The sequence below is a fragment of the Gigantopelta aegis genome, chromosome 12 (assembly GCF_016097555.1).
Source record: "Gigantopelta aegis isolate Gae_Host chromosome 12, Gae_host_genome, whole genome shotgun sequence".
NCBI lineage: Eukaryota > Metazoa > Mollusca > Gastropoda > Neomphalida > Peltospiridae > Gigantopelta > Gigantopelta aegis.
This window is the reverse complement of record NC_054710.1, coordinates 1,251,061-1,274,638: the sequence shown is the minus strand read 5'-3', so window position 1 is coordinate 1,274,638 and position 23,578 is coordinate 1,251,061. Positions and strand designations below refer to the sequence as shown.

The following is a 23,578-nucleotide window of genomic DNA, read 5'->3' as shown; positions in this document are numbered from 1 at the left end:
TAAAAAGTCGGCAACATTGAACATTATTTTTAACAAGTTATTTTTGTTTGCAATTTACTTATTCAGTTCCCTTGTGTTTATAAAACAGTACGTAACAAATGAAGAATAGCAATAAAATATTATGTTGTTCCCCAGTGTATTATTAATAAATGTAATTAGTTGTTTAAAAGTTTAAAAATTGAGTGAATTTGAAAAAAAATCTGGATATTTGGCATCAATTCCAGAATTCCGAGTACGTGGTGAAAATTCAGGATTTTTCTGAAAATTCCAGAAAATTGGTCGGCCTGGACTATACTGCCCGAAATCCTGCAAGTGAAGAGACTGTACACAGCACATATACAGTGCATTAATTCCCCAGTTCATATTCCCTGCCGTTTTGCACTCACTCGTACGCCACACATCTACAGGACCAGAAGTTGAGGTTTCCATCCTGAGACTATACTGCCCGACATCATGCAAGTGAACAGACTGTACATGGCACATATACATGTACAGTGCATTAATTCCCCAGTTCATATTCCCTGCTGTTTTGCACTCACTCGTACGCCGCACACCTACAGGACCAGAAGTTGAGGTTTCCATCCTGAGACTATACTGCCCGACATCCTGCAAGTGAACAGACTGTACATGGCACATATACAGTGCATTAATTCCCCAGTTCATATTCCCTGCCGTTTTGCACTCACTCGTACGCCACACATCTACAGGACCAGAAGTTGAGGTTTCCGCACTCACTTGTACGCCGCACACCTGCAGGACCAGAAATTGAGGTTTCCGCACTCACTCAAGCGTACGCCGCACACATACAGGATCAGAAGTTGAGGTTTCCGCACTCACTCGAGCGTACGCCGCACACATACAGGATCAGAAGTTGAGGTTTCCGCACTCACTCGAGCGTACGCCGCACACATACAGGATCAGAAGTTGAGGTTTCCGCACTCACTCGAGCGTACGCCGCACACATACAGGATCAGAAGTTGAGGTTTCCGTCCTGGGACTATATACTGCCCGACATCCGACTTTTCAGAAGCTGTTTGAAAGTCATCTGGAGCTATGAATAATTTTAGAGATAAGCGATCCAAAGCTTACTTCTTGACTCAACATAACATTAAACTGATCTTTTGTTTTATATACTATGGGGTGGGCTGGTTAAAAAAACCCAAAACAACCTTGCCCTTAATTTTGGCAATATTTTCATAATATTCTAGAAATGTATCATCATCATTGGTCAGAGTAGTAAGTCAGTAATATTACACTGTGCCATTCTCCTTATACTGGGACATGGCCTTTAGGTCAAATTAATGTAAGTTGTGTAAGTAAGGTGCAACATTGAAAGAAAGTTAACTATAAATTTACTGCAATTATTTTCCATCAGACATGTTTTTTTACATGTGTGCACACATGCGCGCACACACACACACACAAACCCTAGCCCTAGCCCTGACCCAGACACAGACACAGACCCAGACCCAGGGGTATAAAACAGGCTAGCCCACTTTAACCCCCAGGTATAGTTTGGCGGGGGGTATTTTTGGGTTATTACACCGGTGGTAAAGTGCTCCCTTGAAGCATGGTTGGATCGATCCCCATCGGTGAGCCCATTGGGCTATTTCTCGTTCCAGCATGTGCACCTTGACTGGTATATCAAAGGCCGTGGTATGTGCTATCCTGTCTGTCGGATGGTGCATATAAAAGATACATTGCTACTAATAGTAAAATGTGGTGGGTTCCTCTCTAAGACTATTTGTCACAATTATAAAATGTTTGACATCCTGTAGCCGATAATTAATAAAGCAATGTGCTCTTGTGTACGCAAACTGTTCTTATCATTTTAAAAATCTTTTTACTCTTTACAGATGAACATTTTTACGTGTTATCAAGCTTCTATGGTGTAAAGGACTTTTCTTCATCAGAATATCTGATGAAAAGATCACTAGCATCACTGTTTGCCTTTGGTCCTGCAAGGAGTCGCCGTGGTTCTAAGGCGTATCTAACAAGTGACTCGGGGGAGCCTTATGGATTGTTCTGGAGTCCAAAACATCCTGATGAGACGGGCAAGTTCTTGAAGGTAAATTGTGGGGGTTTTCCCACTCAGAACTTTATTTTTGTCTTTTCTGCCCATGTATTCTTGATTGTAAATCAGGAAATTAATGCGAGCAAGTTATAAATGTAAAAATAATTTCTACTGATATTTTGGTAAATTATATCTTTAGATCTTATAAACCAAAGCTACACGTTATCCATTGCTATGAAAAGGAGTGAATTAAGTCAATGTTAGAGAATCATCGTCTCTTCTTACAAAAACTGAAAAAGTATTCATATATGTTTCACTACTGGCAAGGACCTGGATTGTATAATGGTTTATTAAACAAATGACTTTTCATCATTATGTATTTCACAACTGGTAGTTATAATATTGACAGTCTCTGGTTCGTGTACAACCCATGTCTGTCTGTGGGTGGATCTCTGTGTATTTCACAACTGGTAGTTATAATATTGACAGTCTCTGGTTCGTGTACAACCCATGTCTGTCTGTGGGTGGGTCTCTGTGTATTTCACAACTGGTAGTTATAATATTGACAGTCTCTGGTTCGTGTACAACCCATGTCTGTCTGTGGGTGGATCTCTGTGTATTTCACAACTGGTAGTTATAATATTGACAGTCTCTGGTTCGTGTACAGCCCATGTCTGTCTGTGGGTGGATCTCTGTGTATTTCACAACTGGTAGTTATAATATTGACAGGCTCTGGTTCGTGTACAACCCATGTCTGTCTGTGGGTGGGTCTCTGTGTATTTCACAACTGGTAGTTATAATATTGACAGTCTCTGGTTCGTGTACAACCCATGTCTGTCTGTGGGTGGATCTCTGTGTATTTCACAACTGGTAGTTATAATATTGACAGTCTCTGGTTCGTGTACAGCCCATGTCTGTCTGTGGGTGGATCTCTGTGTATTTCACAACTGGTAGTTATAATATTGACAGGCTCTGGTTCGTGTACAACCCATGTCTGTCTGTGGGTGGGTCTCTGTGTATTTCACAACTGGTAGTTATAATATTGACAGTCTCTGGTTCGTGTACAACCCATGTCTGTCTGTGGGTGGATCTCTGTGTATTTCACAACTGGTAGTTATAATATTGACAGTCTCTGGTTCGTGTACAGCCCATGTCTGTCTGTGGGTGGATCTCTGTGTATTTCACAACTGGTAGTTATAATATTGACAGTCTCTGGTTCGTGTACAGCCCATGTCTGTCTGTGGGTGGATCTCTGTGTATTTCACAACTGGTAGTTATAATATTGACAGGCTCTGGTTCGTGTACAACCCATGTCTGTCTGTGGGTGGGTCTCTGTGTATTTCACAACTGGTAGTTATAATATTGACAGTCTCTGGTTCGTGTACAACCCATGTCTGTCTGTGGGTGGATCTCTGTGTATTTCACAACTGGTAGTTATAATATTGACAGTCTCTGGTTCGTGTACAACCCATGTCTGTCTGTGGGTCTCTGTGTATTTCACAACTGGTAGTTATAATATTGACAGTCTCTCGTTTGTGTACAAACCATGTCTGTCTGTGGGTGGATCTCTGTGTATTTCACAACTGGTAGTTATAATATTGACAGTCTCTGGTTCGTGTACAACCCATGTCTGTCTGTGGGTGGGTCTCTGTGTATTTCACAACTGGTAGTTATAATATTGACAGTCTCTGGTTCGTGTACAACCCATGTCTGTCTGTGGGTGGGTCTCTGTGTATTTCACAACTGGTAGTTATAATATTGACAGTCTCTGGTTCGTGTACAACCCATGTCTGTCTGTGGGTCTCTGTGTATTTCACAACTGGTAGTTATAATATTGACAGTCTCTCGTTTGTGTACAACCCATGTCTGTCTGTGGGTGGATCTCTGTGTATTTCACAACTGGTAGTTATAATATTGACAGTCTCTGGTTCGTGTACAGCCCATGTCTGTCTGTGGGTGGGTCTCTGTGTATTTCACAACTGGTAGTTATAATATTGACAGTCTCTGGTTCGTGTACAACCCATGTCTGTCTGTGGGTGGATCTCTGTGTATTTCACAACTGGTAGTTATAATATTGACAGTCTCTGGTTCGTGTACAACCCATGTCTGTCTGTGGGTGGATCTCTGTGTATTTCACAACTGGTAGTTATAATATTGACAGTCTCTGGTTCGTGTACAACCCATGTCTGTCTGTGGGTGGATCTCTGTGTATTTCACAACTGGTAATTATAATATTGACAGTCTCTGGTTCGTGTACAACCCATGTCTGTCTGTGGGTGGATCTCTGTGTATTTCACAACTGGTAGTTATAATATTGACAGTCTCTGATTCGTGTACAACCCATGTCTGTCTGTGGGTGGGTCTCTGTGTATTTCACAACTGGTAGTTATAATATTGACAGTCTCTGATTCGTGTACAACCCATGTCTGTCTGTGAGTGGATCTCTGTGTATTTCACAACTGGTAGTTATAATATTGACAGTCTCTGATTCGTGTACAACCCATGTCTGTCTGTGGGTGGGTGTGTGTGTATTTCACAACTGGTAGTTATAATATTGACAGTCTCTGATTCGTGTACAACCCATGTCTGTCTGTGGGTGGGTGTCTGTGTATTGTCTGCTGTGACTTCTTTTATTCAGTTGCCAGCTTAACTGGGGGTCATCTGCTGTCCTCTGCCAGCTTTGATCTGTCATATCTTGTTGTCATGTCATGCTTGCTAATGGCTCTCCGACACTGGTGACCTTTCAGGTCCACTCCAAATGGGATGTCAATATTCTTGTCAGCTGATAGTAGTGAATCTGAGCATAATTTGTTGTCTCCATTAACTCAGTCTTGGCATTAGCACTTCGGTATCAGTGAAATTTGATGGTGATTCCAAATGGGATAACCGATTAGTTAAGATAGCGCTAGCTGATATTACATTAAATTATTATTGTATATAAAGTTTGATTTCAATATTACGTGACATATATTTATATATATACAGAACCACATATCAGTTGTTTTGCCATGTTATTTATTTCACCAGTTTGTAGTGCACAAGAATGTTGTACCACGAGACCGGGTAGTGGTATGAATCATATAAGCATTACAAGTGAGTGCAATAAATGGCATGAACACGTATTACACATGCAAGATTTCGTATCACATATATGATCAATAAAATATTACACTAAAATACAATAAATGGCATGAACACATATTACACATGGCATGACAAAACAACTGGTACGTGGTTCCGTATTTATTACATACCACCTTTCTATATTATGATTAACAAAATAATTTTAATTGAATAACACAACTTACTTTATCTAGCTAACAAGATGGTTGAAGTTTATAGAACTGATGGAACGCTGAGCCGCCAGTTACATTATAGGGATATGAGACATGAAGGGAAAACAAAAGTTGAATGTCTGGAATGCAACACAATGACTTCATTTGGCATCCATGTTCAACGCAGGAATTAAAATGCATAATACTATTTTACTTTATTCCTTAGTCTGATTATCATCTAGAGTAAGGGTTGAGTTTGACCTGGCTGGGGTCATGACGTCAATCGGGTGAACACGTATTACACATGCAAGATTTCGTATCACATATATGATCAATAAAATATTTTTTATTGCACAATCAGAACTGTATTACTGTTGTAAGATAAAACTGGTATGTAATAAAAAATTTAACAAAGAGTAAGTATCTTTTTAACAAATTGCTTGCTTGGTTATAGGCACTAATATATTTATTTCAGGTGGAGCTCAAGCAGATGATTAGGGTATCTGGTATCTTTCTAAAAAGCTACAAGTGTAATATTGGAACAATACACTTCAGGTTCAATCATGCTCAGGTACATCAAACAAATGTGATTTATAGTTGAATTTGGTGAATATATGTCTATAACATCACACTAGGGATAACAGAATATAAAAAACTTGTGGTCATATGGGTTAGAAAAAGTACAACCGAGGTGGTGGAAATATCACGCTAGGGATGAGAGAATATATAAGACTCATGGTCATATGGGCTATAAAAAGTACACGTGAGGTGGTGGAAATATCACACTAGGGATGAGAGAATATAAGACTCGTGGTCATATGGGCTATAAAAAGTACACCCGAGGTGGTGGAAATATCACACTAGAGATGAGAGAATATATAAGACTCGTGGTCATATGGGTTAGAAAAAGTACACCCGAGGTGGTGGAAATATCACACTAGGGATGAGAGAATTAATATATAAGACTTGTGGTCATATGGGCTATAAAAAGTACACCCGAGGTGGTGGAAATATCACACTAGGGATGAGAGAATATATAAGACTCGTGGTCATATGGGCTATAAAAAGTACACCCGAGGTGGTGGAAATATCACACTAGGGATGAGAGAATATATAAGACTCGTGGTCATATGGGCTATAAAAAGTACACCCGAGGTGGTGGAAATATCACACTAGAGATGAGAGAATATATAAGACTCGTGGTCATATGGGCTATAAAAAGTACACCCAAGGTGGTGGAAATATCACACTAGGGATGAGAGAATATATAAGACTCGTGGTCATATGGGCTATAAAAAGTACACCCAAGGTGGTGGAAATATCACACTAGAGATGAGAGAATATAAGACTCGTGGTCATATGGGTTAGAAAAAGTACACCCGAGGTGGTGGAAATATCACACTAGGGATGAGAGAATATAAGACTCGTGGTCATATGGGCTATAAAAAGTACACCCGAGGTGGTGGAAATATCACACTAGGGATGAGAGAATATAAGACTCGTGGTCATATGGGTTAGAAAAAGTACACCCGAGGTGGTGGAAATATCACACTAGGGATGAGAGAATATAAGACTCGTGGTCATATGGGTTAAAAAAAAGTACACCCGAGGTGGAGGAAATATCACACTAGGGATGAGAGAATATAAGACTCGTGGTCATATGGGCTATAAAAAGTACACCCGAGGTGGTGGAAATATCACACTAGGGATGAGAGAATATAAGACTCGTGGTCATATGGGCTATAAAAAGTACACCTGAGGTGGTGGAAATATCACACTAGGGATGAGAGAATATAAGACTCGTGGTCATATGGGTTAGAAAAAGTACACCCGAGGTGGTGGAAATATCACACTAGGGATGAGAGAATATAAGACTCGTGGTCATATGGGTTAAAAAAAAGTACACCCGAGGTGGAGGAAATATCACACTAGGGATGAGAGAATATAAGACTCGTGGTCATATGGGCTATAAAAAGTACACCCGAGGTGGTGGAAATATCACACTAGGGATGAGAGAATATAAGACTCGTGGTCATATGGGTTAGAAAAAGTACACCCGAGGTGGTGGAAATATCACACTAGGGATGAGAGAATATAAGACTCGTGGTCATATGGGTTAGAAAAAGTACACCCGAGGTGGTGGAAATATCACACTAGGGATGAGAGAATATAAGACTTGTGGTCATATGGGTTAAAAAAAAGTACACCCGAGGTGGAGGAAATATCACACTAGGGATGAGAGAATATAAGACTTGTGGTCATATGGGCTATAAAAAGTACACCCGAGGTGGAGGAAATATCACACTAGGGATGAGAGAATATGACTCGTGGTCATATGGGTTAAAAAAAAGTACACCCGAGGTGGAGGAAATATCACACTAGGGATGAGAGAATATAAGACTCGTGGTCATACGGGCTATAAAAAGTACACCCGAGGTGGAGGAAATATCACACTAGGGATGAGAGAATATAAGACTCGTGGTCATATGGGCTATAAAAAGTACACCCGAGGTGGTGGAAATATCACACTAGGGATGAGAGAATATAAGACTCGTGGTCATATGGGCTATAAAAAGTACACCCGAGGTGGTGGAAATATCACACTAGGGATGAGAGAATATATAAGACTCGTGGTCATATGGGCTATAAAAAGTACACCCGAGGTGGTGGAAATATCACACTAGGGATGAGAGAATATATAAGACTCGTGGTCATATGGGTTAGAAAAAGTACACCCGAGGTGGTGGAAATATCACACTAGGGATGAGAGAATATATAAGACTCGTGGTCATATGGGCTATAAAAAGTACACCTGAGGTGGTGGAAATATCACACTAGGGATGAGAGAATATAAGACTCGTGGTCATATGGGTTAGAAAAAGTACACCCGAGGTGGTGGAAATATCACACTAGGGATGAGAGAATATAAGACTCGTGGTCATATGGGCTATAAAAAGTACACCCGAGGTGGTGGAAATATCACACTAGGGATGAGAGAATATAAGACTCGTGGTCATATGGGTTAGAAAAAGTACACCCGAGGTGGTGGAAATATCACACTAGGGATGAGAGAATATAAGACTTGTGGTCATATGGGTTAAAAAAAAGTACACCCGAGGTGGAGGAAATATCACACTAGGGATGAGAGAATATAAGACTCGTGGTCATATGGGCTATAAAAAGTACACCCGAGGTGGAGGAAATATCACACTAGGGATGAGAGAATATAAGACTCGTGGTCATATGGGCTATAAAAAGTACACCCGAGGTGGTGGAAATATCACACTAGGGATGAGAGAATATAAGACTCGTGGTCATATGGGCTATAAAAAGTACACCCAAGGTGGTGGAAATATCACACTAGGGATGAGAGAATATAAGACTCGTGGTCATATGGGTTAGAAAAAGTACACCCGAGGTGGTGGAAATATCACACTAGGGATGAGAGAATATAAGACTCGTGGTCATATGGGCTATAAAAAGTACACCCGAGGTGGTGGAAATATCACACTAGGGATGAGAGAATATAAGACTCGTGGTCATATGGGTTAGAAAAAGTACACCCGAGGTGGTGGAAATATCACACTAGGGATGAGAGAATATATAAGACTCGTGCTCATATGGGCTATAAAAAGTACACCTGAGGTGGTGGAAATATCACACTAGGGATGAGAGAATATATAAGACTTGTGGTCATATGGGTTACAAAAAGTACACCCGAGGTGGTGGAAATATCACACTAGGGATGAGAGAATATAAGACTCGTGGTCATATGGGCTATAAAAAGTACACCCGAGGTGGTGGAAATATCACACTAGAGATGAGAGAATATATAAGACTCGTGGTCATATGGGTTAGAAAAAGTACACCCGAGGTGGTGGAAATATCACACTAGGGATGAGAGAATATAAGACTCGTGGTCATATGGGTTAGAAAAAGTACACCCGAGGTGGTGGAAATATCACACTAGGGATGAGAGAATATAAGACTCGTGGTCATATGGGTTAAAAAAAAGTACACCCGAGGTGGAGGAAATATCACACTAGGGATGAGAGAATATAAGACTCGTGGTCATATGGGCTATAAAAAGTACACCCGAGGTGGTGGAAATATCACACTAGGGATGAGAGAATATAAGACTCGTGGTCATATGGGTTAGAAAAAGTACACCCGAGGTGGTGGAAATATCACACTAGGGATGAGAGAATATAAGACTCGTGGTCATATGGGCTATAAAAAGTACACCCGAGGTGGTGGAAATATCACACTAGGGATGAGAGAATATAAGACTCGTGGTCATATGGGTTAGAAAAAGTACACCCGAGGTGGTGGAAATATCACACTAGGGATGAGAGAATATAAGACTCGTGGTCATATGGGTTAAAAAAAAGTACACCCGAGGTGGAGGAAATATCACACTAGGGATGAGAGAATATAAGACTCGTGGTCATATGGGCTATAAAAAGTACACCCGAGGTGGAGGAAATATCACACTAGGGATGAGAGAATATAAGACTCGTGGTCATATGGGCTATAAAAAGTACACCCGAGGTGGTGGAAATATCACACTAGGGATGAGAGAATATAAGACTCGTGGTCATATGGGCTATAAAAAGTACACCCAAGGTGGTGGAAATATCACACTAGGGATGAGAGAATATAAGACTCGTGGTCATATGGGTTAGAAAAAGTACACCCGAGGTGGTGGAAATATCACACTAGGGATGAGAGAATATAAGACTCGTGGTCATATGGGCTATAAAAAGTACACCCGAGGTGGTGGAAATATCACACTAGGGATGAGAGAATATAAGACTCGTGGTCATATGGGTTAGAAAAAGTACACCCGAGGTGGTGGAAATATCACACTAGGGATGAGAGAATATATAAGACTCGTGCTCATATGGGCTATAAAAAGTACACCTGAGGTGGTGGAAATATCACACTAGGGATGAGAGAATATATAAGACTCGTGGTCATATGGGTTACAAAAAGTACACCCGAGGTGGTGGAAATATCACACTAGGGATGAGAGAATATAAGACTCGTGGTCATATGGGCTATAAAAAGTACACCCGAGGTGGTGGAAATATCACACTAGAGATGAGAGAATATAAGACTCGTGGTCATATGGGCTATAAAAAGTACACGTGAGGTGGTGGAAATATCACACTAGAGATGAGAGAATATAAGACTCGTGGTCATATGGGCTATAAAAAGTACACCCGAGGTGGTGGAAATATCACACTAGGGATGAGAGAATATATAAGACTCGTGGTCATATGGGCCATAAAAAGTACACCCAAGGTGGTGGAAATATCACACTAGGGATGAGAGAATATAAGACTCGTGGTCATATGGGCCATAAAAAGTACACCCGAGGTGGTGGAAATATCACACTAGAGATGAGAGAATATATAAGACTCGTGGTCATATGGGCTATAAAAAGTACACCCGAGGTGGTGGAAATATCACACTAGGGATGAGAGAATATAAGACTCGTGGTCATATGGGTTAAAAAAAAGTACACCAGAGGTGGTGAACATTTTGACATAAACGTATAAAGATGACCGAAAAAGTCATTTGATAATTTTATTATAAAAAAATTACACTATCATATTCGCAGTGTTTTCATGTTAAATAGAATAAAAAGGCTTTTATGATGAATGTTTTGATAACAAAATGTTCATATAAAACTGTTGTGTAATGACCTTTTATCCCACAAATACTGTATACATTGGCAAGATATGATGACTAGATAAATCTCTACATTTTCAATCACTGACCCAAAAATATAGGTCATGTGACACTAGCCTGACTCGACTCAAGTATTTCAGACTAGATTTTCAATAAACATACTCTTTAACTCATTTGTTGAAGTACAGTAAATACAAATAACTTTTATTTTTGCTATAACAATACAAAATTTGTAAGTTTAGAAAAGCTTTTTGAATGTTGCAGAATGTAGCTATAGTGTCTTACAAATAATGATTTCATGTATCTTGTATGACATCATACGGAAAAAGCCGTGCTCGGTTGACTATACTTCATTTGCATACACAAAAATGGAATAAATAATGTTTCTACCATGACTTTGGAAAATACTTGATTCTGATTGGCCAGTTACCTTAAATCCTAGGTGATTAATCACGGATATACCACCTAAGATTTAATTATGCCGCTTTACTGACGTATATTATAATAACCATACACTGGGTAAATGATGTTTCCGTTTTAAGAATGTTGGAAAAATTCCAATGCAAAATTGCTAATTGAATTTTTTTGTTTGAACATTACTAATGCACCTGAACGTGTTTGAAGAAAATATTGTGATTAAAAAATTGTACCTTTTACGAAATACGGATTTCAAGTAAAATTACGATAAGATATGCTTTATTTATTGCATATTATCCCAAAACAAGGGTGCAAAAAGTGATGGACTGTTGTCAACCTTACAAAATGAAAAAGAAAATGACAGAATATCATGCGTAACAATAATAACGTTTGAAATGATAGGGCCCAAACAATTTTTCTATATCTTTAAATATACAGAGACTGAAAATCAACAGAAAATGGAATATAGTGTGGGGGTGGTCCTCTCAGGAACCCAACCCCCCCCCCCCCCCGAACGGCCCTTGTATATTCCCTATTTTCGTAAATTTGTTTTACTTTTAAAACTTTTAAATATTTTAATATTTTGGTATAAATTGATCTATACATTCAAGCCTTGGAATATTTCACAAAATATAAGGGCTGGGATATCTGGATGTTTTCGAATTGAGGACAGTAACGTTGTGATTAGTTATTTTTAGAATTAAGACTGCATTAAAAGTTGCAGCTTGGTCGACTTTTGAGAGGGGTGTGGGGATGATTTATTAAATTTCAAACAAACGTGTTATTTATTCTTCTTTATGGATTTTCCTTTACATCTGTTAATAAAATAGACAAGATTAAATATTTGTTCCAAGTTCTACGGTTGTAAGTATTTATTTATTATGTTTTTTATACTGTCAACAGGTGTTGACATTTCAACATCATCCAGATAAACAAAGTGGAACTATCCTGCCTGTTCACTCCTATTCCAGCCGCATATTAAAACTAGTTCTAACTTTGAATACGTTTTAATCATGGTAGAATGGAAATAAACATACTCTGATTTCATTTTCGAGGTAGGTTATCGTGGATTTAAAAATGACCACCATATTGAAAATGCAAGTGGTTCATTGACTGGATTTGAAGAACACACCAGGGAGATCATCTGTGTGCGTTTGATTATAAAGTTATTTATTTATGGAGCAAGGTATATTGGTACCAGCTTATGTTCTTCTATTGTAGCTGATGACTATGTTTGCTGGAAATATGGCAGCCATTTTCAATAAAAACATTAATTCTGATAGTATTCTAAATATGAGCATTACTTTCAATTACTTCAAATACTATTACTTAAAAAAGTAACCAAGATGTCTAAAATTGGACAAAGTTATTATTATACATGTCAGTAACAGACAATGGTTGGAAAAACATGGTGGCCATCTTGAAAAATTATTGCCATATTGACATTTCAAGTTGCTCATTGACTGAATTTGAGGAACTCCTCAAAGAGATCATATGTGCCAAATTTCATGCTTGTATTACCATCTGAAAGGTCATCTCCGTTATCATTTGAAAGGTCATCTCCATTATCTGCTCTGCCAATACTCCTTTTAGTAGGTGCCCATGTTTTGGGGAGGTTGCCATACACTGACCCCCAATATTTGCCACTTCCACCATCAAAGGTCTTTTTAACACATCAAACGTTAGGTTCAACATGTTTCTAAACATATAAAAATAATATAAAATTACTAATATAAAAAAAGTATTAAAATTCCTCTCAATAATGAACATTTGTAGGAAAGTAGGGTGGCCATCTTGATAAAATAGCCACCATATTGTAAATTTAAGTGGTTCATTGATTGAATTTGACAAACTCCCCATTGAGATCATCCGTGCCAAGTTTCATGCTTCTGTCATCATTTGAAAGGTTCTCCCAGTTATCTGTTCTCTCAATAGTGCTATTAGTAGTTGACCCTGTTTTTGGGAGGGGCCCTACTTTGACCCCCATATTTGCCACACCCACCACCAGAAGCCCATTTACCAAAACTGTTTTGTTAATATATATGATGAGAAATACAAAAAAGCCGGTCTACATAATGTCCTCTCCGGATGGTACTTGGCTCATTCTGAAGCAGGTCTACATAATGTCCTCTCCGGATGGTACTTAGCTCATTCTGAAGCCGGTCTATATAATATTGCTGCTTATAGAGGGGATGATTTTCTGTTTCAGATTTTGCCACATTCCGTTTTAGATTTGTGCAAATTCCATTTTTTTTCTGTTTTTGTGTGTTCAATTAGTGTCATGTTTTATCATTACCATTACGCTAATTGAATATTTGGTATTATTATTATGAGGTGTCGGATGGATTATGTAACCATTTGTTCACATCAGAAGATAGTGCAATATGCAAAGGAAAAAAGTGTAACGTTTAAGCAGAGCGTAATCTTGCAAAATAGCCCGGCCAAATGTACACTGTTTACACTACTTCGTTCCGATGCAATGGATACCAGTTTAGTATTAAACGGAACGAAGATGTGTAGCCAGTGTATACATACATGATTGGGCTATTTTACGAGATTGCCGTAATGTGCAGTAGCCTTTCGCGTAAATGACTAGATCGGGTAATTGACTAATAGTCTATTTGCACGGAGACTATGCAGTTACGCTGAACCCACTGTATATATTCAGAGCCGATAAAAGGATCACCGGTGCCTATAGCACAAATAACAGCGGGGCCCAATTTCCCAAGATATATTTTTTGCAAACCCCTCCGTGGTAAATTCCACAGCATGAAAAAAGGCGTTCCCTATGGGACGAACTATAAATGTGAAATGCTTCCGAACAGATTAACGAATATACCCGAAGTTTTATGAAATTATGTTTTCCAACGAAAGCATCGGGTAAATCGGTTATGCTTACGAATCGTAATAAGTATTATTAAAAAATATCGAAATTGAACGTACTAGAAATCTTATTATATAATCAACATTCTAAAATTGTATTAGTACACGTTTATTTTTATATTTCAAGTTATAGTCCATCAGGTCAGATGAAAATTTTAGCCAACTGGTACCAAAGAGCTGACCAAGTTTTTTTGGTATCGTTGGAAAGGTATACATCCCAGGATCGCGAGTTCGTTTCTGCCTGATAGCAAGCTGAATACAGTAGCTCAAGTGTTGTACGCCATGTTGAACACACACCCTATCAAAATAACGAAAACAATCTACTTGTTGAATAATCTTTAAATATAAGTACTCAATTTGTGTGTGTGTGTGTGTGTGTGTGTGTGTGTGTGTGTGTGTGTGTGTGTTAAAACAGAATCATCAAACTATAAGGTTAGTTGGATGCAGTATGTCAGGAACTTTCTCTCTCTCTCTCTCTCACACACACACACACACACACACACACACACACACATACTCGCGCGCGCGCGAGCCAACGGCGGACAGGTGTTCGGGTGTTTGTGTGTGTCATGCTGCATTCAACTAACCTTATAGTTTGAAGATTCTGTTTTAATTTACAAAATGATTATATTTTTAAAATAAAATAATGTATTCAACTTGTCTTTTATCTTTAACCCGGGAGTGATGGTTATCCTACAGTCAGTACAAGGAGTATATTTATAACATCCCGTAAATGGATACCCTAAGAAGTGGCAGTTGTGCTATAGATGAGATGGCTAAAAGCGATTTTACCAAAATATCTTCTGACTCTCCCTTGTGCAGAGATATGCTTTTGATTACAGAAAACGGTTTCACATTCTATTTTAATTAAATACTAGGACTTAACCTACATTTTGTAAATATTCTTGAATATTCATGATGTTTGTGAATGTGTTTATGAAATAAGATCATCCAGTGCATCGATGCCTTCATCAGCAGTGAATGAATAAATGTTTAAATCACCAGTGATGCTGGTTACTACAGTTTCGTATTTTGTAGAACATTTCAAGTCATTTGACAGACATGTGCAGTTAGGCAGAACACAAGACCGCGAGCATTTACAGGCCATCATAGTAAGAAGAGTCTCGGGAGCGGGTGCCCAATTGACCCAATTAATTTCCAACGGCTGTTTCTTCCCTGTTGCGTTAACTCTCCATCCTTTGCCATGTGATGTTGGAACGTTGTCGTTGGCTTTTAAACTTCTCCTCCAGACAGCTTCTTGATAATTAGCTTGCATGGTATGTGTTCGCAAAGCATCATGACATGTTGGTAGTTGGTGAGGATCAATCTGCTACTTCTTGGCCAATAATACCAGGTGTTGAAATTTGTTGCCGGATGTTGTTGTTGTTGACGACACAGATGTCATCTGCCATTGAAATCCATGTTAAATGGCCCAACTTCAAATGAAGATTGCCAATAGAACGGGGTCTCGTTGGCACTAACAACATACACCATTGCGAACATACATTATATAAGCATTTATTTTCACTCCAAAATTGAGAACATTTCCATCTCAGAATTTTGCTATATGACCGCATCTGGCTGTAGTACCAGTCCGAACAGGTGGTTCATTAACCGATTCACTCCGGCTGTCTCTTGCGCTATACACCCATATCCCAAAATGTCTATGCACAATATTACAACATAACATGGGCAAAATACAACCAGAAGGCTTACAATTAAACTTACATATTGTTTTAATTATTTCCCAATTCCTAGAAGTGAATATGTAAACTCTCATCCAGAAGTAAACTGTGTAGTGAGACCTAAACGACATGGAAAGGCTTCCATTTTATAGAACATACCAGCTTTCAAGTTCCATTCTACACCCAGTTGCTGGAATGAAGACTGGATTAAAGGATCTGCCATAATGAAATTCAGAGCGTTGATCTTCCCACGCCCAGCAAATGTACTGTCACTGTCACAGCCTGTGAAATTGTTCATGCCTAAGAGTGCTTTTCAAACAGAACTCCCATGTACCATCGCTATGTTGTCAATGTCAGTATACCTAACTCTAACTCTTGTTCTGCATTTCATATAGAGGGTGAATGTTGTGTCTGTTTTGAAAGCGAGACAGAGCACTAAGATGTCTGTGTCATCTCAGACTATCACAACTGGCTGGAAGCCTTCTGCTGCTGCATAAGATACATGGAATATAATTCTGGGGGACAGCCAGCTTCAGTGCTTTGATGGCACTGCTCATCAAATGTGACATAGTGTTTTGCCATTTAACTTGCTGGCATTTTCTGGTTGGATACGGTCACTAGTAATGCAATTAATGAAGTTTGTTTTGTTTCGAGCGCTCACAAGACACTTTCGCCACTGGACTACTGTTTGTCTGGATGTGATATTCTTGTATTGTAGGTCACTATTTTGACCTCGCATTAGCTGTCCAAGCATTTGATAGAAGTATCCCGGTATACACCATGTCACGATGTCAATGCGTTCACTATTTGCAGTTGATGCTTCATGGAGTGCTATGAACAAGATGGACGAGGACATTTCACCAAAGGTTTTGCGTTCTCCTTTTATTTTATTCACACGTGAAATTTCATCAATTATGCAAACTGAATGTCTTGGAATTGTTTCTGGCAGTGCTGCATTCTTCTGCAGAGTCTTCGCCAGAACAGATTTGCTGGTCTTGCTTAACATCCCATCAGCAGTAGCTAGACCAGGTAAGAGGACCAAGAGGATATTCGAGAACTTTTCTCATCCCTCATTTCAATATCTCGTGTCTGTGCCATTAGGATCAAGGTACTAAACAAGTATGTTGTTGATTTGAGCATCATTGTCTGACCATTTGTCTTGATTTTTGTTCCTATATTGGTATGTGTGAATGTTTTTAGCATAGCTTTTGGGAGAGGGTCATGGAATGTTACTGATGGAGGATCACTGGCAAGATGCTGTACCGTGACAGATATGTCATCAGCAATGTCCTTTGAAGTTAGAGTAACATTAAAGATGTTTTGTAAATCAAATGATTCTTAAAAAAGACTCATAAAATCATATATGACCCACTATTGATGCAACTGAGTGCTCATCTTTCTTTATACACCGATATTCATCAGTCAGGTAGTCCCGACTTACTGGCACTATTTCAGACTAAAACGGCAGGTTCAGCATGGTGTGTTGGTGTTCTTAGTGACAGTTTCTCCACATGTCTGATAAACTGGTATTTTCCACATGGATTTGTCAGTACTATCTGAACAGAGAATGCACCTTCGATAAAACGTTTTTGAACATCGGAATAATTTCGTGGTAGCTGAGACATCTCTGTATAATATGCAACCAAATAACGTGCATAGATCAATCTGTCATAAGTAAGCACTATGGGATGAGTGAACGTACTAAAGCCATATGTAGGTTCCAGTCACCTTCTCGCGATGCTCGTATCAGCCATGTGCCCAATTATTTTGTTCTTTGTACAATAAAATATGTTTGCAATCAATCAGCCTCAGTACAATGTCTCCTATCATGTCCATGTAGCTAACCCATTGGCCGTTCTCAGAAAATGCATATACTTTGAGACGTAATAGAGAAGATGATTCAGCTGTTGATTAGCCATGGTATTTTTGAAGACATATAGTTCATCATAGAAGTCTCTAATGACTTTTAGACCTGCTCTAATTGTGGCAATGTGATTTCAATGATGTTCTAGAATCAGTGGCAGGAAATGCATGAGTGCTTCAAATAAATGAAGGGTCCACGGGAATAACATGCGATGTCACTCTTTTCACATTTTAAGATAATTGATTTTTAAAGTTTACAACTAGTAATGAAATTGTGAAATATTTATACCTAAACAAGAAGTTTTTACCAACAACAGTTACTGGCCTACCATAATTATATATTTTATTGCATTGGGTTACTGTGACCGTGACATCGTAGGTTCTTCCCGTGTACCCTTCATCTGTGTATCCTTACACCTCAGTTATATTGCTGAGCATCCATAACAGCAGCTACTGAATCCCGAGGAAGCACACCAGACCTTACTTTACAACATATTAGTTTATTTTTAGGTGGGTACTTTGTAAGCAAACGTGTCTCCCCTGTAATGTCTTTGCACATCATATCCACCCCACCTCCCTCACCCCTGGGCATACCTTATATATGTTCCCTTAGTATATTAATGTACGCAATTCTTACCTTAATTACAATACACAGTTCATTTTATATCACTGAATAAGCAGGGAGGGATTTTGGGTGGAAAGGTGGTGAATTGGTGTTTGTTATTATTTTGGCGCGGGGGGGGGGGGGGGGGGTGGGGGGTGGGGGGGATTACAGTGGCATACAACACTTAAGCTACTACTTCCAGCTTGCTATCAGGCAGAAATGAATTCCTGGGATGAATACCTTTCTAACGATACCAAAAAACCTTGGTCAGCTCTCTGGTACCGGTGGACCCCCTGGCCTGATGGACTATTAACACTGTGTAAAGTGACACGGGTAAACAGTCACATGCTTTGTTGCAAGCTTACGGCAATTAAACGTAACTTCCGAGAATGAACGGTTCTGAAAGTGTTTAGGCATACAGTGTGCTCCACAAAAGTTGGCATACAAAAACACTATATGTATATTATAAATACTGAATCTTAAAATTACCAAAAAGATTTATAATGGTGCTACCAGAAATACAACTTTTGAAGGTTGTATTTAAAAAAGCAAGAATTCCATTTCAGTTACTAAATTCCGCGATTCTGTCCGTTTTTCCGTGATCGCGGAAATCATCCCCTCTACACTTGGCTCATTCTGAAGCCGGTCTATATAATATTGCTGCTTAATACATCACATAGCCTTAATTGTATTGTAGATACTGCCGTCAACATCTGTTAAGTTCCATATGTAACCACACACACAATAAAAGACACATTTTAGTTTTAGTCAGTTTTGGATCAGTTCCCATCAATAGGCCCATTAGACTATTCCTCATTCCAGCCATTGCTCCGCAACTGATGTAAAAATGCTGTGTACTATCCTGTCTATGCAATGGTGCATCTAGAAGATTACTTGCTGCTAATCAAAAAGAGTAGCCCATTAATTGGTGGCAGCCGATTTCCTCTGATTATCTAAGGTTTTTAACCATATTTCTGACAGCATATAACCGTAGATAAAATGTATTTAAAGTTAAAATTTGTTTTGTTTAACGACACCACTAGAGCATACTGATTTATCAATCATCTGCTATTGGATGTCAAATATTTGGTAACTTTTAAAATATAGTCTTAGAGAGGAAACTTACTTTTCCATTAGTAGCAATGGGTCTATTAGTTACACCATCCCACAGACAGGATAGCACATACCACAGCCTTTGGGATAACAGTCGTGGTGCACTGGCTGGAGTGAGAAATAGCCCAATGGGTCTATTAGTTACACCATCCCACAGACAGGATAGCACATACCACAGCCTCTGGGATAACAGTCGTGGTGCACTGGCTGGAGTGAGAAATAGCCCAATGGGTCTATTAGTTACACCATCCCACAGACAGGATAGCACATACCACAGCCTCTGGGATAACAGTCGTGGTGCACTGGCTGGAGTGAGAAATAGCCCAATGGGTCCACCAACGGGGATTGATCCTAGACTGTATGCGCATCAAGTGAATGCTTTATCACTGGGATATATCCCGCCCCTAAAATGTGTTGAGTGTGTTGTTCAGTAAAACATTTCTTCCTTTCATTGAACTACAAGTACTCTGCTCCGGCAAACAGTGAAAAACTTCAGCCTGTTAGTCAGATCTCTAAACACAAGACGCTGGAGCTGGAGCTTGATGACTCTGCTGATTGTGTTGGTTATCAGTGGGACGTAGTTGGACAGTTGACAGGTTAGTATGTTGGTTATCAGTGGGACGTAGTTGGACAGTTGACAGGTTAGTATGTTGGTTATCAGTGGGACGTAGTTGGACAGTTGAAATGTTAGTATGTTGTTATCAGTGGGACGTAGTTGGACAGTTGACAGGTTAGTATGTTGGTTATCAGTGGGACGTAGTTGGACAGTTGACAGGTTAGTATGTTGGTTATCAGTGGGATGTAGTTGGACAGTTGAAAGGTAAGGTTAGTATATTGGTTATCAGTGGGACGTAGTTGGACAGTTGAAAGGTAAGGTTAGTATGTTGGTTATCAGTGGGACGTAGTTGGACAGTTGACAGGTTAGTATGTTGGTTATCAGTGGGATGTAGTTGGACAGTTGAAAGGTAAGGTTAGTATATTGGTTATCAGTGGGACGTAGTTGGACAGTTGAAAGGTAAGGTTAGTATGTTGGTTATCAGTGGGACGTAGTTGGACAGTTGACAGGTTAGTATGTTGGTTATCAGTGGGACGTAGTTGTACAGTTGAAAGGTTAGTATGTTGGTTATTAGTTGGACAGTTGAAAGGTAAGGTTAATATGTTGGTTATCAGTGGGATGTAGTTGGACAGTTGACAGGTTAGTATGTTGGTTATCAGTGGGACATAGTTGGACAGTTGAAAGGTTAGTATGTTGGTTATCAGTGGGACGTAGTTGGACAGTTGAAAGGTAAGGTTAGTATGTTGGTTATCAGTGGGACGTAGTTGGACAGTTGAAAGGTTAGTATGTTGGTTATCAGTGGGATGTAGTTTGACAGTTGAAAGGTTAGTATGTTGGTTATCAGTGGGACGTAGTTGGACAGTTGAAAGGTAAGGTTAGTATGTTGGTTATCAGTGGGACGTAGTTGGACAGTTGAAAGGTTAGTATGTTGGTTATCAGTGAGACGTAGTTGGACAGTTGAAAGGTTAGTATATTGGTTATCAGTGAGACATAGTTGGACAGTTGAAAGGTAAGGTTAGTGTATTGGTTATCAGTGGGACGTAGTTGGACAGTTGATAGGTTAGTATGTTGGTTATTAGTGGGATGTAGTTGGACAGTTGATAGGTTAGTATGTTGGTTATTAGTGGGACGTAGTTGGACAGTTGAAAGGTAAGGTTAGTATGTTGGCTATCAGTGGGACGTAGTTGGACAGTTGAAAGGTTAGTATGTTGGTTATCAGTGGGACGTAGTTAGACAGTTGAAAGGTTAGTATGTTGGTTATCAGTGGGACGTAGTTGGACAGTTGAAAGGTAAGGTTAGTATGTTTGTTATCAGTGGGACGTAGTTGGACAGTTGATAGGTTAGTATGTTGGTTATCAGTGGGACGTAGTTGGACAGTTGAAAGGTAAGGTTAGTATGTTTGTTATCAGTGGGACATAGTTGGACAGTTGAAAGGTTAGTATGTTGGTTATCAGTGGGACGTAGTTAGACAGTTGAAAGGTTAGTATGTTGGTTATCAGTGGGATGTAGTTGGACAGTTGAAAGGTTAGTATGTTGGTTATCAGTGGGACATAGTTGGACAGTTGACAGGTTAGTATGTTGGTTATCAGTGGGACGTAGTTGGACAGTTGAAAGGTAAGGTTAGTATGTTTGTTATCAGTGGGACGTAGTTAGACAGTTGAAAGGTTAGTATGTTGGTTATCAGTGGGATGTAGTTGGACAGTTGAAAGGTTAGTATGTTGGTTATCAGTGGGACGTAGTTGGACAGTTGACAGGTTAGTATGTTGGTTATCAGTGGGACGTAGTTGGACAGTTGAAAGGTAAGGTTAGTATGTTGGTTATCAGTGGGACGTAGTTGGACAGTTGACAGGTTAGTATGTTGGTTATCAGTGGGACGTAGTTGGACAGTTGAAAGGTTAGTATGTTGGTTATCAGTGGGATGTAGTTCGACAGTTGAAAGGTAAGGTTAGTATGTTGGTTATCAGTGGGACGTAGTTGGACAGTTGAAATGTAAGGTTAGTATGTTGGTTATCAGTGGGACGTAGTTGGACAGTTGAAAGGTTAGTATGTTGGTTATCAGTGGGACGTAGTTGGACAGTTGAAAGGTAAGGTTAGTATGTTGGTTATCAGTGGGACGTAGTTGGACAGTTGACAGGTTAGTATGTTGGTTATCAGTGGGACGTAGTTGGACAGTTGAAAGGTAAGGTTAGTATGTTGGTTATCAGTGGGACGTAGTTGGACAGTTGACAGGTTAGTATGTTGGTTATCAGTGGGACGTAGTTGGACAGTTGAAAGGTTAGTATGTTGGTTATCAGTGGGATGTAGTTCGACAGTTGAAAGGTAAGGTTAGTATGTTGGTTATCAGTGGGACGTAGTTGGACAGTTGAAATGTAAGGTTAGTATGTTGGTTATCAGTGGGACGTAGTTGGACAGTTGAAAGGTTAGTATGTTGGTTATCAGTGGGACGTAGTTGGACAGTTGAAAGGTAAGGTTAGTATGTTGGTTATCAGTGGGACGTAGTTGGACAGTTGATAGGTTAGTATGTTGGTTATCAGTGGGATGTAGTTGGACAGTTGAAAGGTTAGTATGTTGGTTATCAGTGGGACATAGTTGGACAGTTGAAAGGTAAGGTTAGTATGTTGGTTATCAGTGGGACGTAGTTGGACAGGTGAAAGGTAAGGTTAGTATGTTGGTTATCAGTGGGACGTAGTTGGACAGTTGATAGGTTAGTATGTTGGTTATTAGTGGGACGTAGTTGGACAGTTGAAAGGTAAGGTTAGTATGTTGGTTATCAGTGGGACGTAGTTGGACAGTTGAAAGGTTAGTATGTTGGATATCAGTAGGACGTAGTTGGACAGTTGAAAGGTTAGTACATGTATGTTGGTTATCAGTGGGATGTAGTTGGACAGTTGAAAGGTTAGTATATAGTATCTGGGTTAGCCAGGTTTTTTTGCCAAACCATTTGTAAAATCATAAAGTATGTTTTACCAATTTCAATATATATTCACCAACTATACATGTACATTTTGGCACTTTAGTGAGAAAAAAAATCAAAACAAATCTCCTGCCTTTATGTTAAAGTATACTGATCTAGTTAATGAGATATATCACTGCCAATATATGCTTGAGGTGTTTGTGTCACAGGATCGAACCACCTCGGTAAGACAAAATGTTAAAATGACCAAGTGTTTGACTTCTAATAGCCAATGATTGTTAAATCAATGTGCTCTAGTGGTGTTGTTAAACAAAGCAAACTTTAACTTTAACATCATGGACATAGCACATAGTAACTAAAAAAGGACCATAGTCTACAGGTTTTTTAATGCAAAAAAGTATCACAGTGCAAAGTAAACATTATCACAGTGCAAAGTAAACATTATCACAGTGCAAAGTATCAAATACATCAGTTACCTGTCAGGTCAACTAACCACTCTCTCCAGTCCAGGTCACAATACATCGGTTACCTGTCAGGTCAACTAACCACTCTCTCCA

General features: G+C 39.4%; 1 protein-coding gene across 1 annotated transcript in view; it reads left to right on the top strand.

Moving 5' to 3' along the window:
- Nucleotides 1-23,108, top strand: part of LOC121386546 — a 24,488-nt gene extending 1,380 nt beyond the window's left edge. Inside the window, exons 2-4 of the mRNA XM_041517484.1 lie at nucleotides 1,857-2,068; nucleotides 5,765-5,860; nucleotides 20,015-23,108. Coding sequence (XP_041373418.1) covers nucleotides 1,857-2,068; nucleotides 5,765-5,860; nucleotides 20,015-20,152 — 446 coding nt within the window. The 3' untranslated portion in view covers nucleotides 20,153-23,108. The remainder of the gene's footprint in view (nucleotides 1-1,856; nucleotides 2,069-5,764; nucleotides 5,861-20,014) is intronic.
- Nucleotides 23,109-23,578: the final 470 nt, after the last annotated feature.